The sequence below is a fragment of the Hemiscyllium ocellatum genome, chromosome 28 (assembly GCF_020745735.1).
Source record: "Hemiscyllium ocellatum isolate sHemOce1 chromosome 28, sHemOce1.pat.X.cur, whole genome shotgun sequence".
In the NCBI taxonomy this organism is placed as follows: Eukaryota; Metazoa; Chordata; class Chondrichthyes; order Orectolobiformes; family Hemiscylliidae; genus Hemiscyllium; species Hemiscyllium ocellatum.
The window spans coordinates 5796644-5813998 of NC_083428.1; the positions used below are offsets into that span (position 1 = coordinate 5796644).

The 17355-nt window shown below is 46.5% G+C and overlaps 1 protein-coding gene across 1 annotated transcript in view; it reads right to left on the reverse strand.

Annotated features, from left to right (window-relative positions):
* Window positions 1–359: 359 nt before the first annotated feature.
* The window catches only part of ankle1 (ankyrin repeat and LEM domain containing 1), a 43824-nt gene continuing 26828 nt past the window's right edge, over window positions 360–17355 (reverse strand). Inside the window, exons 6-10 of the mRNA XM_060846569.1 lie at window positions 12946–16269; window positions 11822–11984; window positions 5701–5860; window positions 4532–4661; window positions 360–2676 (exon numbers count right to left, since the gene is read on the reverse strand). Coding sequence (XP_060702552.1) covers window positions 2504–2676; window positions 4532–4661; window positions 5701–5860; window positions 11822–11984; window positions 12946–16269 — 3950 coding nt within the window. The 3' untranslated portion in view covers window positions 360–2503. The remainder of the gene's footprint in view (window positions 2677–4531; window positions 4662–5700; window positions 5861–11821; window positions 11985–12945; window positions 16270–17355) is intronic.

Here is a 17355-nt window from a genome sequence, read left to right on the forward strand (position 1 = left end):
AACACACCTATTCCTCACCGATAATATCCATCATGTTGTGTATCCTTCTCTTTTAAGTAATAATTTAATTCACTCTTGAATGTGTCAGCCAAACTTGCCTCTGTAATATTTATTATTTCAGACCAGACTGACATATTCATGTTACAATCTGGTAAAGGACCCATAAGTTTCTAATTAGACAAAAACGGAGATCCAGGGGACCTAACAGAGTAGAGCCACATGATTCCATGTTTTGGTCAGCAATACTTTACTACACACTGTTGGAACACAATTACAATCTAAAATACATGTGCAATTTAGTTAATATTCTGACATTCAGATTGTTCCAGTACAAAACTTGGCAATGTGAAAATTGTCCAGCTACTTCCCATCAATAAAAGCAGGAAAACAACAACCTGGTAAATTTATCACCCTACTGAAGCAAGGCAGAAACTCCACTGGCTGCAGTCATACCTGGCATGTAGGAAGATGCTGTGGTTGTTGGAGGTCAGTCATCTCAGCTGCAGGACTTCTCTGCAGGAGTTCCTCAGGGTAATGTCCAAGGCCCAATGATCTTCAGCTGTTTCAATGACCATGCGGTCAGAAGTGTGCAAATATCAGCAAACATCCCCAATGTTCAGCATCATTCGCAACTCCTGAGATACTGAAACAGTCCATATTCAGAACACAAGCTCTGACCAGGTTTGAGTTGATAAGTGGCTCAGTGGTTAGCACTACTGCCTCACAGCACTAGCGACCTGGGTTCAATTTCAGCCTTGGGTGACGGACTGTGTGGATTTGCACGTTCTCCCGTGTCTGTGCTGGTTTCCTCCGGGTGCTACGGTTTCCTCCCACAGTCCAAAAGTGCAGGTTAGGTGAATTGGCCATGCTAAATTGCCCATAGTATTAGGTGCATTAGTCAGAGGCAATGGGTCTGGGTGGGTTACTCTTTGGAGGGTCGGTGTGGACTTGTTGGGCTGAAGGGCCTGTTTCCACACTGTACCGGCTATGAGACGCTATTCAGCTCACTGCGATTGCTTCTCGAGGATGTTAGAATTAGAGAAAATAGGAGCAGGAGTAGGCCATTCAGCCCCTTGAGCCTGTTGGCCATTCAATAGGATCATGGCTCTTCTACCACAACCTGCACACAATCCCCAAGGAATGATATGGCACAGAAAATGGCCTTGAGGCCTCTGTTGGGTCTTTAAAATGAATATGGGATTTAATTAGTCTAATTTCTGAATGGCTTTGCAAGTACTCCCCCTTCAAGTTCTTATGCGAGTGCTCGGTCTTGAAAATTACTTTTGGGGCTGTACATTTTACCCAATGTGCAAACATTCATTTTTTTCCCCCCAAAAAACCTCTTATTGTTATTTTTATTTGTTGTCAGGTCACAAATCACCAACTTCACTCAACACGATGTCCTGGTCCACCATGGTGAAATTCTCAAAACCTGGTTGGAGCCACCATCTTTTACATTTATTCATCTTAAAACAAAAATGTAACAAATCCATTTAGACCTGTCCAGATTGTAGGGAGAAATCACTTGGAGGAGTTAAAGACTCCAATGATGCAAGGGAATGCTCAGACTTTTGAACCTGAAACACATGGCAGAAGCTTTTTTTTGCCAGATACCAACACAGACAAGAACTCCTCAAACACTGCCATCTGGAGGTCAGCAGAAGAGAGCATTTTAAAAACAGCATTAAAAAGACATCTTTAAAAAGGGTGGAGTAGGGAAAACTACAGTTTGAACCTAACTCACTATCACAGAGCAAGATGAAAAAAAACTTTCAGCTGCTATTTCCTAGGACCAATATTCCTCAATTGTGGAAATCCAAATTTCATCCAATGAGGGAAAGGCAGGGACATTTCTGCCCCATTCCCTTCGGAGCGTCTGCATACGGAAACCAGGAACTATTTTGACTGCTACAAACTGTTCAAGAGATTGCAAGAATCAGGAAGTTTGGGAAGGCAATAAATACCATTTTTGTATAAAAAGGCTAATTGTTCAGCATTTTCTTTTCCCAACAGAGATTGTATGTTTGCAGTTCATACACTTTTTGGAGATCTGCACTCTTTATGAAAGTCCATCCAACCGAACGCAATGTCTCTTTGCAATGCAATGTTCAAATGCGCCCACAGGAGGTGCACATGAGCCACTGGGTGGCGACCATTCTGCCAGTAGGCCCTGCTGCTCTTCTCTGTGGACATATGGTGTAGAATACCACCCCCCCCTTCCAATGGGTACCAATGCCCACAACCTGGAAACAGCAGGTGGGAATGCTCACATTACGGTTCTGTGGAACACTGGCACACCAAGTAAAAGGGCTGCATTTTTTGGGAATGCCAAAACACCAAAACCAGGGGAAACCAGGGTGGGCACCGAAACCAACATGGGCTACTCGAATGACGAGGGCAGAGCAGGGGGTGCCACGTGGAAGGTCTCACGATTGGGTGTGTTGGCGTTTGCCGCATGGTGCTGGGGGTTTAGGGGGTCGGTCTGAGCCATGCCCGCGGCTGGTCACTGCCCTGTCCGGATATCGGCTGGACGCAGCTGCCGCTCCCCTTCTGCCAGAAAGATCTGCAGCGCCCGACGGAGCATGTGGACCCCCAGCAGCCGCCGTCGCCTCGCTGTCCAGGTTGCAGCGACACCGTAATAATCGCCCCGCTTCTTGTTGGTCAACATCTGCAGGCCTGCAGCGAAGGCAGACAAAGAACTCGCAGTTAGTTCCGGCTTTCCAACACCTGCACAGGCCCTTTCCGCCCACTTGCTCAGTCAGAGAGCTTCTTCAGCAAAGCTAAAGGGGGCGGGATTCATAAAGATCTTAAAGGGTGGACGCTAGGAAATTGTTTCCATTAGGCGAGGAGACTAGGACCCGTGGACACAGCCTTAGAATTAGAGGGGGTCAATTCAGAACAGAAATGCAGAGACATTTCTTCAGCCAGAGGGTGGTGGGCCTGTGGAATTCATTGCCACGGAGTGCAGTGGGGCCGGGACACTAAATGTCTTCAAGAGATTGATAGATTCTTGTTGTCTCGAGGAATTAAGGGCTACGGAGAGAATGCTGGTAACTGGAGTTGAAATGCCCATCAGCCATGATTGAATGGTGGAGTGGACTCGATGGGGTGAATGGCCTTACTTCCACTCCTATGTCTTATGGTCTTAAAAAGGTAACAAAAAGGTTTGAAGAGGTAAACATGGAGATAATATTTGCACATACAGCTAGGAATAGAAAAGGGTAGACAGGCAGGAGGCTGGAAGATCACACGGTGACTCAATGGATAGCACTGCTGCCTCACAGCACCAGAGACCTAGGTTCAGCTCCCGCCCTCGGGTGACAGTTTGTGAGGAGTTTGCACATTCTCCCCGTGTCTGGGTGGGTTTCCTCCCACAAAAGGTGTGCAGGCCAGGTGAAGTGGCCATGCTAAAATGCCCATCGTGATAGGTGCATTAGTCAGGGGTAAATGTAGGGGAATCGGAATGGGTGGGTTACTCTTTGGAGGGTCGGTGTGGACGTGTTGGGCTGAAGGGCCTGTTTCCATACTGTAGGGAATCTAATCTAAACACAGCAAGTTCGGTAGCAACAGGATGTTCTTCCAGCCTCCGGCCTGTCTACTTTGGATTGCAGTATCAGCAGGTTTTTTTTGTCTTTAGGAATAGAAGAGGGAGCCCTAAATAAAGGTGGAAGGAGCTAAGTATAGTCTTTAAGGATTGGCTGGACATTGTGGTGGTGCAAGAGCAGAGTTCAGCATTACCCTGTCCACTGAGGGACAAATGCTGGCCCAGCCACCGATGTCTGCATCACGTGAATGAATAAGTAAAAAGATCACCATTAATCAATCAAATAAAGAACTCAGTGACAACTTGATCAACAAGGTAAGTTTCTGAAATGAGGAGAGCAAGGTGGAGATGCAGGAAGATTTAGGAAAGCAACTCCAGAGGTTACACTTGGGCAACTGACAGTTCGGCCATTTGCGATGAAAAGGGAGGGTGTGGGAGAAGCCAGAAGGTGGAGATCTGAGCGTGCTGTAGCACTGCAGGAAACGATGGAGGTAGGGAATGGCAAGGTCACTGTGGGATTCGAAACAAGGAAGAGAATTTGAAAACCAAGGGTAAAAATTTAAAAAAAAGAATTGGAGGTGTTGGAAATTGAAATCAAAAGCAGAAATTGCCAGAGAAACTCAGCAAGTCTGGCAGCATCTCTGGACAGAAAGCAGAGTTAACGCTTAAGAGTCCAGCGATCTTTCTTCTCCCACGCCTGCAGAGAGGTCACTGAACTCAAAACATTAACTGAGTTTTTCCAGCAATTTATGTGTTTGTTCAAAACCAGGGTGTTGTTTATACGGGAGGGCAGTGAGCACACAGAGTGACTGATGGGGGATACAGACCTGGTGTGAGTTAGGATGAGGGCAAGTGAGTTTGTATTTACAGAAGGTGAAAGATGAGGAGCCAGCCAGGAGGATAGGAGAGTAGTCAAGTCCAGAGGCAAGATGGAATTGCATGCTGTGAGATGATAAAGCGTTATATCATCCAGGCAGTCGGACTCACCCAATGCATCCACCATGCACGCCTCCCGGCTATACGCCTCAACAGGAATAACATTCTGGAAACAATGCAAAGAAATCACCCCGAGGCCATTCTCCCAGACATCCAGAATCTGCTTCAGTTTTGCACTCACCTGAATGCAAGGAGAGAAGAAACAGATTAACCTGCAAAATACTGGACAGCGATTCAAAGACCTGGACTAATAACCTGTGGATCACAAATCAAAATCCCTTCCTTGTGGTAAATTGGGAATTTGAAAATAACATACAACAAAACAAATCTGGAAATAAAGAGTGATGCTGCTGCTGGTTAGGACAATAGACCATTCAGCCCGTCACAACAGAGGTGGGAGAGAGAGAGAGAGAGAGAGACACACACACACACAGACAGACAGACACACACACACACACACACACAAGAGAGAGACAGAGACACACACAATTGGGGGGTAGGGGAAGACACACACAGGTGGGACAGAGAGATGCACACAGAGGTGCGGGAGGAAGAGAGTGAGAGAGAGAGTGAGACACACACACATATATACACAAGAGGGGGGAAAGAGAGAGGGAGAGAGAGAGGTGGAAAATAGAGACAAAGAGAAGGAAAATTGAGAGGTTCCTGAGCGAGCTCAGTAACTGGATAGCGAAGACTGTGACAAAGGGAACAGTCACCTTTTCAATTGGAGAAGTTCCTCTGGCAATATTTACTCCTCAATCAGCACTGCTGAAACAGATTATCTGGTCATGACCACATTGCTGTTTGCGGGATCTTGCTATGTGGAAATTGGCTGAATTTTCTGCTTTACTCCAGTGACTACACTTCAGAGAGGAACTTCACACGGAGCGAGGCCCTTCTGAAACATGCCGAGGCAAGGCCAGGTGCTATATATATGCAAGCTCTTTCCTCCCTTTCATATTTGAGCCAGCTGTCAGGCCAGGTCTGGGTGCAATTTGCCCTCAGTGACCAGCATCAGGACAGGCTGCGATAATTGTCCAAACATTGGGTGCAAGTGCCCTGCCTCCCAATCACATCAAGACTGTTCAACAGCGCCTGGGGTGGACGTCAGGAACTGGCAAGCTCTCCTCTAACAAAGAAAAAATGCAAACACATAGACTTCAAGAATGTTACGAGGCTGAATCAAATTGATTGCAGGTCCAGCCTGTCCTGCTTACCTGATTACTGTGGTTTTTAAAATGTGTCAGAGCTTCATAGAGGTGACAGTATGGTCTGGAGCGCTTTCCTTTTCCCACATAGAAGATGGAGCTGACAAAGGTGCGGAAACATTCCACAGAGCTCAGGGTGTGACAACGAACAGGCAGGTTCTTCGTGACCCTGGGAGTTGTTGGAGGAGAGAATGGGGGAGGGAGAGCACGGTCAGAAAAGATTAAAAATAACTGGCAACTCAAAGTAAGGACTGCAGACTTTGGAGAGTCCGAGTTGAAGAGGTTGGCGCTGAAAAGAACAGCCAGTCAGGGAGCATCCGAGGAGGAGAGTTGACCTTCCTGATGAAGGGCTTATGCCCAAAACATCGACTCTCCTGCTCCTCAAATGTTGCCTGACTGGCTGTGCTTTTCCAGCATTACACTCTTCAACTGGTAACTCAAAAAGGAAAGTTCATCAAACCTTAAATCCCTCAATTGTGAACAGATGAAAATTTCAAAATGGTCAAGTTAAATTGCCCATAGTGTTCAGCGATGTGTAGGTTAGGTGCATTAGTCAGGGGAATTGTAGAGTAATAGTGTAGGAGAATGGGTATGGGTGGGATACTCTTCAGAGGGTCGGTGTGGACTTGTTGGGCCAAATAGTCTGTGTGGGGGATTCGATGAAACCAATACTGGCCCAGATCTTCCAATAGGAAGAAGAGTTATTGCAATGAGTTAAAACCCCAGGGGATAGCCCTGGAAATTGGACATGCCATTACCCAACCTCTGGAATCTTCCGCTCAGTCCCCAACTCTAGGTTAGAGTCAGAGACTTTGGAGGGCTCTAACTGACTTTGTTTAACAGTTATCCAGGAAAAATAAGAGTTAAGACCTGCTCCAACTAGTGTGTACTTTTTAAATTGACAGCCCTTACATCCCCTCATAACTCAATGATCTTTCCGACCCAACCACGCCCCCTCCACCTACCAAACCCAAACTTCCTCCAATCACTCTCTCTTGCTGCCCTCTTCCCTGACCCCTTGCAACTCCCCAAGAACCCAACACCTTGCCCTGATCCTGAACGCCACACCACTTAGCCAGACCCACCTCGAGAGCCCACAACACCTGTTCCCCATATCCTCAAAACACCACCATTGACCATCACCCTCTGCTTTCCATCATGAAGCTAACTTCAGTTGCAGTTTTCCAAATTGCTGTGGGTCCTACGGTCTCCTAGCTTCTTAACCAGCCTGCCATGCATGACTTTGCAAAGGCTCTTCTGACGTCCATGTAGACGACATAAACTGCACCACCCTCATCCACACACCTAGTCACCTCCTTGAAAAATTCTAATTTGACAGAAATCATTTTCTCTTACAGAGCCAAGTCCTTGATGAATCCTCACCTCTTCAAATGGAGATCAATTTTGGTCCTCTGTTTTTCCGAGAGTTTCCTGACTGCTGGTGCTAGACTCATTAGTCTGCAGTTTCCTGGCTTATCCCTGTCACTTTTCTTGAATAATAGACCATAATCAGGCCACTCAGCCCACTGGGTCCGCTCTGTCATTCGACCATGGTGTTCATGTTTCTCAATCCCATTCTCCTGCCTTCTCCCTGTAAGTCTTGATCCCCTTTATCAGTCAAGGACCCATCTCTGTCTTCAATACACTCAAAGGCTTGGTTTTCACAGACTTCTTGGTAATGAGTTCCACAGATTCACCATGCACCAGCTGAAGAAATTCCTCCATCTCAGTTCTACAGGCAAGCCCCTTCACTCTTGTGCCCTCAGGGCCTCGTCTCTCCTAATAGTGAAAACATTTTCTCCACATCCACTCTATCCAGGCCTCTCAGTACTCTATAAGTTTCAATGAGATCCCCCTCTCATCCTTCTAAACTTCATAGAGTACAGACCCAGAGACCTCATCCACCCCTCACAATGACAAGCCCTTCATTCCCAGGATCATTGTAAACCTCCTCCAGATCCCCTCCAATGCCAGCACTGCTGACAATATCAAAACGCCGATACAACCTCAGCTGCTATACATCTCTGCGTTGTATTTAAAAATTGTCTGATCCCCTTCAATGGTCTCCCTTACTTGGGTTACAGCTCAGCTGGGCCAGGGAATTTACCCACCTTCAAGTTGACTAAAACCACTCTTACCTGTTCCTTAACATTTGTTCAAGTGTACCTACATCATTCTTCTCTAGTGTGAGCACAGATACAACGTACTCAGTTAAAACCTCACCACACCTTCGAACTCCCCACACAGATTGCCACTTTGGTCCCTACTCTCTCTCTCTGGTTATCTTCTTATTCCTAATAGATTTATAAACTGCATTTGGATTTTCCTTAATTTTACACACCAGTATTTTTTCATGCCCCTCTTAACTCTCCTAATTTCTGCTTTAATCAATGCTCTGCACTTTCTATTCTCCTCTGGGGCATCTGCTGCCCTGAGCCCTCAGTAACTGCAAGAAGCTTCCTCCTTTTCCCCGTACCCAATAATCCAGTAGATCCCTTGGCATCTAGAGTTCCCTGCACTTGCTGGTCTCTCCCTCCAGCGTTATGGGAACGTATTGACTCCGCACTCTCACTCTCTCTTTTCTGAAAGGCTGCCACTGCTCGGATGGAGATGTAATGAGTAGTTGCTCTCAGCCCACTTTAGTCTGATCCTGTCTCACCACATTCAAATCAGCCTTCCCACAGTTCAGAACCTTTACTCTGGTTCATCTTTTGTCCTTCACTGTAACTATTTTAAATCCAACCAAGTTATGGTCATATTACCAAAATGCTCCCCCATTGACACTTCGACCAATTGCACAGCTTCATTCCCTGAAAATAGTTCCAGCACTGGCCCCTCTCTTGTAGGACATCCTATGGCGTAGAAAGTACTCCTGGACACCTTTTTAAAATTTCTATCATCTCTCAGCCTTTCACTCTTACCTGTCTATCCCAGTTAAGATGGGGGAAGTTGAGACCAACTATTTTTACTACACTTTGAAATTTGACTACATCTTTGTCCTTCTACCTCTCCCGAATTTTTCGGGGGTTGATAGCAATGTGACTGCACACTTTCATTTCTAAGTTCTACCTACACAGTCTCGGGTGACTGTCTATATGGAGTTTGCACATTCTCCCTGTATCTGCATAGGTTTCCTCTGGGTGCTCCGGTTTCCTCCCACAATCCAAAGGTGTGCAGGTTAGGTGAACCGGCCGTGCTAAATTGTCCAGTGTTCAGGAATGGGTAGGTTGGGTGCATTAGTTAGGGGTTAAATGTAGGCAATGGGTCTGGGTAGGTTACTTTTTGGAGGGTCAGTGTGGACTTGTTGGGCCGAAGAGTCTCTTTCCACACTGTGCAGATTCTATGATCTATAAGGCCTCATTTGAGGAACCTTATTAGGTATTTTCTTTGCTTATTGTAGTAATTTACTACTTAATACTGACTCTCCTGAAGATTTTAAACCCAAGAATCATGAGCTGCCAATCCTACTTACTAAACCATGTCTCTGTGATCACAATGATAACATAAGTGTGTTAATCTACACCCTCAATACATCTGTCTTACAATACTCCTTGCATTAGGATAAATACCATCTCGTTTTACACTTTTAACTTTTGATTATCTTTGCCCTGCCCTCTAGACTGAATTGATTTTTCTTCCATATTGTTCTGTGCATCACTTCCTACTGTACTTCAGTCCACATTCCACTCGTCTGCTGAATTAGTTTAAACTCTCACGAATAGCATTAGCCCCAAACTCATCCACAATAATCTCATTCCAGTCCAGGCGAATCCTATCAGACTTGAGCAGGTCCCAGCAAATTAAAGGAGGACGTAATAGGGAGAGGCTGAGCACTTTAGAGAGGAAACATCACAGCTTGGGGTATTGGCAATCATACTTTCAGCCGCCAATGATATTGTGATCAAAATCAGGGATGTGAAACTTCAGTTGCATGGATCAACTGGAGAAGTTGAATTCTTAGGTAAAAAGTTGAAAGGAAATGAAATGTTCCAAACCACGAGAGTTCAAGAATGAGAGAAACATTTCACTGGTGGAACAGCCAAAAACCAGAGGAAGATGGATTTGATGTAAATGGTAAGAAACATGGACAAGAGGGAAAATAGTTGAGTGGTTAGGATCTGGAATGCCCTGCAAGGAATGTAGGAGGGGTGGATTAAATTTTGGCTTTCAAAAGGGAATTGGATTGTTTCCTGAAGATGAAAAGTGTATATATGTTTATCGAAAAAACAAGCTGGGCAAGTTGTTCTTGCAGCACACAGCGCAATGGTGTGAATGGCTTTCTTCTGTGATTTAACTCATTGAGCTGATGTAATGTGAAAAGATTAAATTGGACTATCTCTCTGGACATTAATGTAATATAAAGGGTGACTAAACTGCACTGACTGAACATTCTGGGAGTGGGTGGGGATGACATTCATGCATGTGAATGACTGCCAACCCATTTAGACAATAATTTGCTACTACTCTCCTACATTATCAAATTAAACTATCATTCAGCCCCTTCCATTCAGAAATGCTTTCACAGCCATCCCCCAAAGCGAGGACATTTCACACCTACATCGTCTTGGGGAATCACAGAGTCAGGAGATCGGCTACATAAAGATTCCCCACGATTAGGACATTTACATTTCTTTAGCACTGCTGCCTCACAGCGCTGGAGACCCGGGTTCAATTCCTGACTCAGGCGACTGTCTGTGTGGAGTTTGCACGTTCTCCCCATGTCTGCGTGGGTTTCCTCCGGGTGCTCCGGTTTCCTCCCACAGTCCAAAGATGTGCAGGTCAGGTGAATTGGCCATGCTAAATTGCCCATAGTGTTAGGTGTAGGGGTATGGGTGGGTTGCGCTTCGGCGGGTCGGTGTGGACTTGTTGGGCCGAAGGGCCTGTTTCCACACTAAGTAATCTAACCTAATCTAATCTCTGAGGATGACCTGATCCTACCATTGTACCTGGAGTAACATGTGGTTATTGGTGGGGGGCTGGTTGGCCAGAGTATCTGTGAACATTACCAATTGACCTGTATAAAGGAGATGTGTTTCCAATGGTCGGGCTTTGACTCGACTTTGCACGCCTGCGAGGGGGGAGGAGGGGGGGTCACCAAGCTTATACAGGCTTTAACAAACTTTAACTGTTTGCAGGAGTTGGTGTGTGCGAATTGCATCTCGTGTGAAACCTCGGGAAAAGAACCTCACACTGACTATCATCCTGTCCAAGATCGGTAAACCCACCATAGGTTAGGTACAGGATTTGGGATTTTGGGAATCCATGGTTGTAGTTCCTGGACCCAGAACATAGCAGAGAAGCCAGAAGACAGGCCAGGAAAACTACAGCCTCAAATATATCAAATCATGGCCGGGGGCTAAGGGATGCAGGGGGCTTTCACCTGAATCCCATCTCGTAAATGAAACACTCATCCCAAGGAGTGCTTTCTGAATGATCTTAAGTCACCTTCATTCAGATTCAAATGAGTTCGGAGGTTGGAGCGGAGATCCCCAGACTGTATAGCAGAAGCTTTACTTTGAATCTAACCCTGTGTTTTCCCCATACTCAGAGTTAGATAGGGACAGTGTCGAGGCAGTTTTACTTTCATCCTGAAAGATTAGAGGAAGCTTTACTCAGCATCTAACCACGTACTGTGCCCACACTGGGAAAGTTGGATAGGGACAATGTTGAGACAACTTTACAGAATACAGGGAACATTATCTTTGTACCTAACTCAGTTGGGCTGACAGTGTTTGATGGAATAGCGGTGAGGGGATTTATTTTCAGTTCAGAAGAGAAAAGAAAGCTCTAGATTTTCCGAGCTACCATCAGTTCTGAGGAAGGGTCACTTGACCAGAAATGGTAACTCTGATTTCTCTCCACAGATGTTGCCAGATCTGCTGAGCTTTTCCAGCAACTTCTATTTTTCTAAACTCTACTTTCAGTTTAGAAGAATCTAATCCTGTGCAGTACCTGGGCTGGGAGCGTTTGAGGGGGACAGTGTAGAGGGCGCTTTACTCTACCTGACCGCGTGCTGTCCCGGTCCTGGGAGAGTTGATGCCAGCAACAGGTCCCTGATGTGGGGCTGCTCTATCCCGAAGCCTAGAACTTGTTAAACTTGATTTAAGTTGAAGACTATGAAAGACTGTACCTGGGATCAAGGAGCAAGTAATTGAAGCTGGATTTGAGGAGGCCCTCCCTCCATTTCCGGTTCTGGTCTGGCTGTTCAAATTGCTGCACTAGAGCTAGTTCATCCTGACTGCAATCCGGGAAGATAAACGTTTCCAAACTCTGACGTAGCTCTGGACTGTAACCTGGATAACAGAAACAAAACCAGTTGGCAGAGAAAAACTGGTCTGATAATTGCCTGAAACAAAATCTCCTTTACAGGTACAGAACTGGATTTAAGGTGATTGACAGAAGGATTAGGAAAGAGTACAGAGATTTATTTATTTTTTTCACCCAATGGTGTGGGGATCTGGAACCGAAGGCATGGTCTGGACTGTGTCATCATATTTTAAAAAAAACCTCTGATTTGCATTGGTAAGCGACGTAACAAACAATTTTACTGACTAAGATCTGGATGATGAAATTATACGACATTAGCTTCCAACAGGCACATGCGCAATGGGCTGAATGGCCTCGTTCTGTACTGTGAATCTTTTGAAAAAGCAATTTTTGAAGCAGAAAGATGTTGCATTGACAGAAGACCAGCTCCATCTTATACACCCATCGAATTTCTTACACACCAAAAAGGAATAATTTTACAGTCAATTAAATAAAATTCACCTTTCTATTTTCACTGTTGCCATGTTGGAAACAGCAGTCAATTTGTGCTCAGTGACAATAACCAGTTAATGTGCCTTTATAAAAATAAAAAGTGATATGGGTTGAGAGATAAATGATGGTGAAAAAACTCCCTGGCTGTGCCTGTGGGATCTATCTTTATGCTCACATGAGAGCGCTGATAGGCCTCAGTTTAATATTTCATCTGACAGTGTGGTCACTCCGTCAGGACTCTCTCAAGGAGAGGCCGCTGGGATTTGGTGCTCACATCTTAAGAAAGGGATGCGGTTCCATCTGACTGTGGGGGTGAGTATGCGATCCAGGACAGCACGTCTATGCAACTCTGTACAACGGGCTTGCTGTGTTTCTGTTGGGCAATATAGAAAGACTCTGGCTGCAAAGCTTAGACCTTGGCCATGACCCTCAGTCACAACAATAGTCACGATCAGAATTTCAAACCAACAGGGAAGGTTCGAGTGCCCAACTTACTTGCAGACTGTCCTGGCTTCCTGGGCAAGGGCTCCTTTCTGATCTTGTTCAGAGAATGCAGATAAACCTTCCTGGTGAAGTCTGTCACAGGGCCAGGGTCTTCTCCATAGTCTTTGAGCTGCCTTCGGATCTGACTGTTGGACAGGAGGAGGAGGCTGGGGGACAATGTTGGCTGCTCGTTTCCTTTCTCCTCAGGACTCAGTGTACTACCGCTCTTGTAGGCCCTCCAGTCGTAGATGACGGTGTCCTCAGAGCCTGAGGTGCTCAGGTTCTCAGCGCTCACGTCTGTGCAAGGGTAACGGCGTTCTATGAACGTGTGGCCCTCCTCGGTGTCAGTGTACAGATACTCCACCATTCCACCCTCATGACCGTTAACCGGACGGCCACCGGGAGACAGCTGCAGCTTCAGGTCGCCAGAGGGGCTTTGCCATTCCCCGTCGTGGTTTGGTATTTTTGAAAGACGCTGTGCAGCAGGCCACTTGGAGAAGCTGCACCTCTGGCCCACGGTTCCCTGCTGCAAACCCATGTCCTCCAGCCTTGTGCTTTCACACACCTTGCCATCTAAGGAACAGTCACTGTCTTCATCCTCAGGGTCACCAGCTAACGCACACAGAGAGGAAGGGCGCGGGAAAGCATGGGACAACTCTGCAGCACCATTCACTCTGTGCCTCTCTTTCAATATTCTCAGCTCACTTGACGAGTCATTATCTTGAGAAGTGTTACGGGACCTCCCTCGGCTTACGTCATCGGCTCTTATGTAGGGCTGAGTGACCACTTGTTGCCCAGTGGGTGGACACACACAACCATCTTGGCTGATCCCTCCACACTCAAGGTTTAGGGGACAAGGTGCTGCTTGGTTTCTGTTCCCACCATTCATTACACTTGTTATCTGGGAAGACTGTTTGTTGCTGTTTGCCTCATCCACTGGGGATGGAGTGCGGTCGGTTCCTTTCTCACAGTTAGGATTTGGGAACGGGACAGTGTCAAAATCTGCATTTCCTGGTTCTGAGCACCAAGGGGCCAATGGCTGCATGGTCCCTTTCTCATGATCGTTACATCGAATGAAAGGAACCGTGTCAAAGTCTGCTTCTTCGCTATCCCAAGTGTGAGCAAAGGAGCAAGTTCCATCTTCATCCTCTGTGCCCTGGGAAACAGCAGAGCCGTGGCTGAGAGAGTCCAGTGGACTTCTGGCACATACTGCTTGCTGCCTGCGAACTCGGCGAATTCTCCTGGGTGTGACGATGGTTTGCTCAAAAAGTGAGGAATTGCAGCTCCTGGATGCGGAGTTGGCCAATCGACTCTTGGTGCGTGGAGTCACAAAAGGTGACAATCCATTGCCATCGAATTGCAGAGACAACCCGGTCTCATTTCCCGACTTGATGTCCTTCAGTAATTTTTCCAACGCTGTGTCACCATCTTCTTTCTCATCCCCAACTGGTGAATATCTTTCAGTTACACTCGTTTCAGTTTTGTTTCCCATGTTACTGTCAATGGAAGCAGAGCCACTATGCGATGTTCCCAGGTTGGGTTCATCAGCTGAGACAATGGAAGATGAGGATTTCTTGGTGGATGGCATCAATAAACCTGGAAAATCCTCATCTCCTCTGTGGTCAGCAGGAACCTGTGCCATAAGCGACTCCATTTGCTTCCACTTGTGATTTTGGATGTTTGCATTCATGGCTGATGATACATCCTGGCTCAGTCTATTTTCATTATGGAGATTCACTGACTGTTTCAGACTGCTCTGGGCTACAGTTGTCTGTTTCTCATTATTGCTGCTGCTTGTATTTACAGGCTCCGCCTGGGAACTCTGCAAGATGTCACTGTTGCTTGTGTTGGTGACGGTGTCGAGATGACCTTTACCATAGTCACTACACTGCCTTCCAACACTTGGAGTGTGACTCTTGGGTCCCTCACCATTCCTTCGTAAACGTCTGTCCTTGCACATTCTTCCAATGAACTGGGAGTCTTTAAAAGGAACAGTTTGTAAATCTCTGGAGTGTATCATCTGGATGCCAAGTGCTGTAACGTCATCTGTACATCCTGAAACAGACACTTCCTGGTTTGGACCTGCCCGAGTTTTGTGGATCAAACAAGATTCTGTGTCTGCCTGAACTCGCTCTGTGCTACGTGTCCGTTCACAGCTTCCAAATGCACTGGGGAAACACTCAGACCCACTTTCACAGCTACAGTAGAGGCTGCATCCCCTGCTGGAAACAGAGATTGACGCTTTTGAATCACCTCCTTCATGTTGGGCACAGTTGGCACTGGGAGGACACTCATCACCGACTGTCCCCATGGTGAGGCTGAAAGTATCTTCCAAGGGAATGGCAGTGGTTTTATCCAGTTCGTGTTGAGTGGTCGAATGTCTGTGTCCAAAGAGATAGATGTGATCTGGTGAGGTTACGTCAATGCCTTTGCGTCTAGATGGATTAATTAAGAACTCAGAATCACAAAATTCTGTGTGTTTGGCGAGATCAAGCATGGTGCTTGACAGTGATTGGTTGGACTCAGGTCTTTCCTGTAAAGTGCACGTACAATCCAGTTCAGAAAGCCATTCTGTGTTAATGGAAACATCACCATCTTTAAAGACTTGCTTCTCTTTGTATTGGGCACAGAGGGGTTCTGTTAGGAAGTGCTCGCCTTCTGGGAGAGGATTGGTTGAGCTTTTCAATCTGTCGCTCCCAATTGGACACAGTTGAGAGGTGGATGGAGGCAAAAAGCTCTCATCATCAATGGAGGCGTCCAGCCCGTGGCTCAGAGCTGGCAGTGGCTGGGGAGCAGACAAAGGGAAAAAGCTCTCATCATCCTGAAGGGTTAACTCTTGGCCAACTGATGTGTGGTACTCAGAGGAGTCAGTTCCAGAACTGTGTTCATGTGAAGCCAGCTTTTCAAACTTCCCATCTGTCCCCACATGGGTACTTGACAACATACAGTCATCAAGGGTTACTTCCACAGTTGCAATGACGTGATCTTTACCCTTGTCTTCAGCTATACCCCTACTATGCCCTTGTCCCTGTGGCTTCACTGTTCCTGATAGAGACTGGGGCCTCAGTGGCTCAGACCAGGTCGATGTGTCATCCCCTAAATGACTGCTCCTTGGGTTTATTTCCGTCGAGTAGCTGCGTGGTTTTTCACAGATTGCACTGGGGTCACTGACATTGAGCACAGACCAGCTGAGAGTTGCGGATCGCTGGGGTCTATGGACTGGATGTAATTCGTCATTTCTTCCAGGAAGTGCGTCCACTTTGTGTCTTTCGGTGATGCCGAACACAACAGGGTCAGCGAAGAAATGAAATCCACTGCTGAATCTTCGATAGGAGACTGCAAGAGTCCAGAAAGCAGAACCAAGCAGTTAGTAACACTCAAAATAAACCTGACCCACACACACCTTGGCTTTTTGCTTGTTTCACACCAGCACTGACAGGATCATGAGGAACAGGCTAGACAGCTCTTTGAATCTGCTCTTCCATGCAATAATAGGAATCTAACTGTGGCCTTGCCTCCTTCCTGCCCCCTCAGACCCATCCACACCCTCATCACCTCCCCATAACCCGGACTCCCTTCCAGATCAAAACCTGGTCTAATACAGACATGAATATATTCAATGAGCCAGCCTCCACTGGTCACTGGGGAAGAGCAATCCAGAGGTCAGCCACCCTCACAGAAAGCAATCCTTCTCATCGCCGTCTTGAATGGGGAGAACCCTTTATTTTAAAATTGAGATAAACAGGGGTCGCATGGTGGCTCAGTGGGTAGCACTGCTGCCTCACAGCGCCAGGGACCTGGGTTCCATTCGAGCCTCAGGCAACGAGTTTGCATGTTCTCCCCGTGTCTGCGTGGGTTTCCTCCGGGTACTCCGGTTTCCTCCCACAATCCAAAGATGTGCAGGTCAGGTGAATTAGCCATTCTGAATTGCACATTGTGTTCAGGGATGCTTAGGTTAGGTGCCATGGTCAGGGATAAATATAGGGTAATACTGTAGGGGAATAGGTTTGGGTGGGTGTGGACTTGTTGGGTCGAAGGGCCTGGTTCCACACTGTAGGGATTCTATGATTCTAAAAGATTTCTAATCAGTACAGCAATCAATGGTAAGGAGGAAAGTGCCATTGAGGATTATCCAATCAGCCACAGTCTCATTGAGAGGCACAGCAGACTCACTGGGCTGAATGGCCTACTTCTGCTCCTATGTGTTATGGCCCAAACTGTCCCAGGTTCTAAAGACCTCCACAAGGATAACCATCCCTCTCAGCATCTAACTAAACAGCAGTGCTGCATCAATGTCTTCACCATATCCTTCTCAAGAAGGGGAAACACTAGGCAAAGAGAGAATTGAGCCAAGTTTGGACGAGATTTGTTCTCATTGTTCAGGTGGCACTCTTTGAATTTCAAACATTTGATTCAAATCAT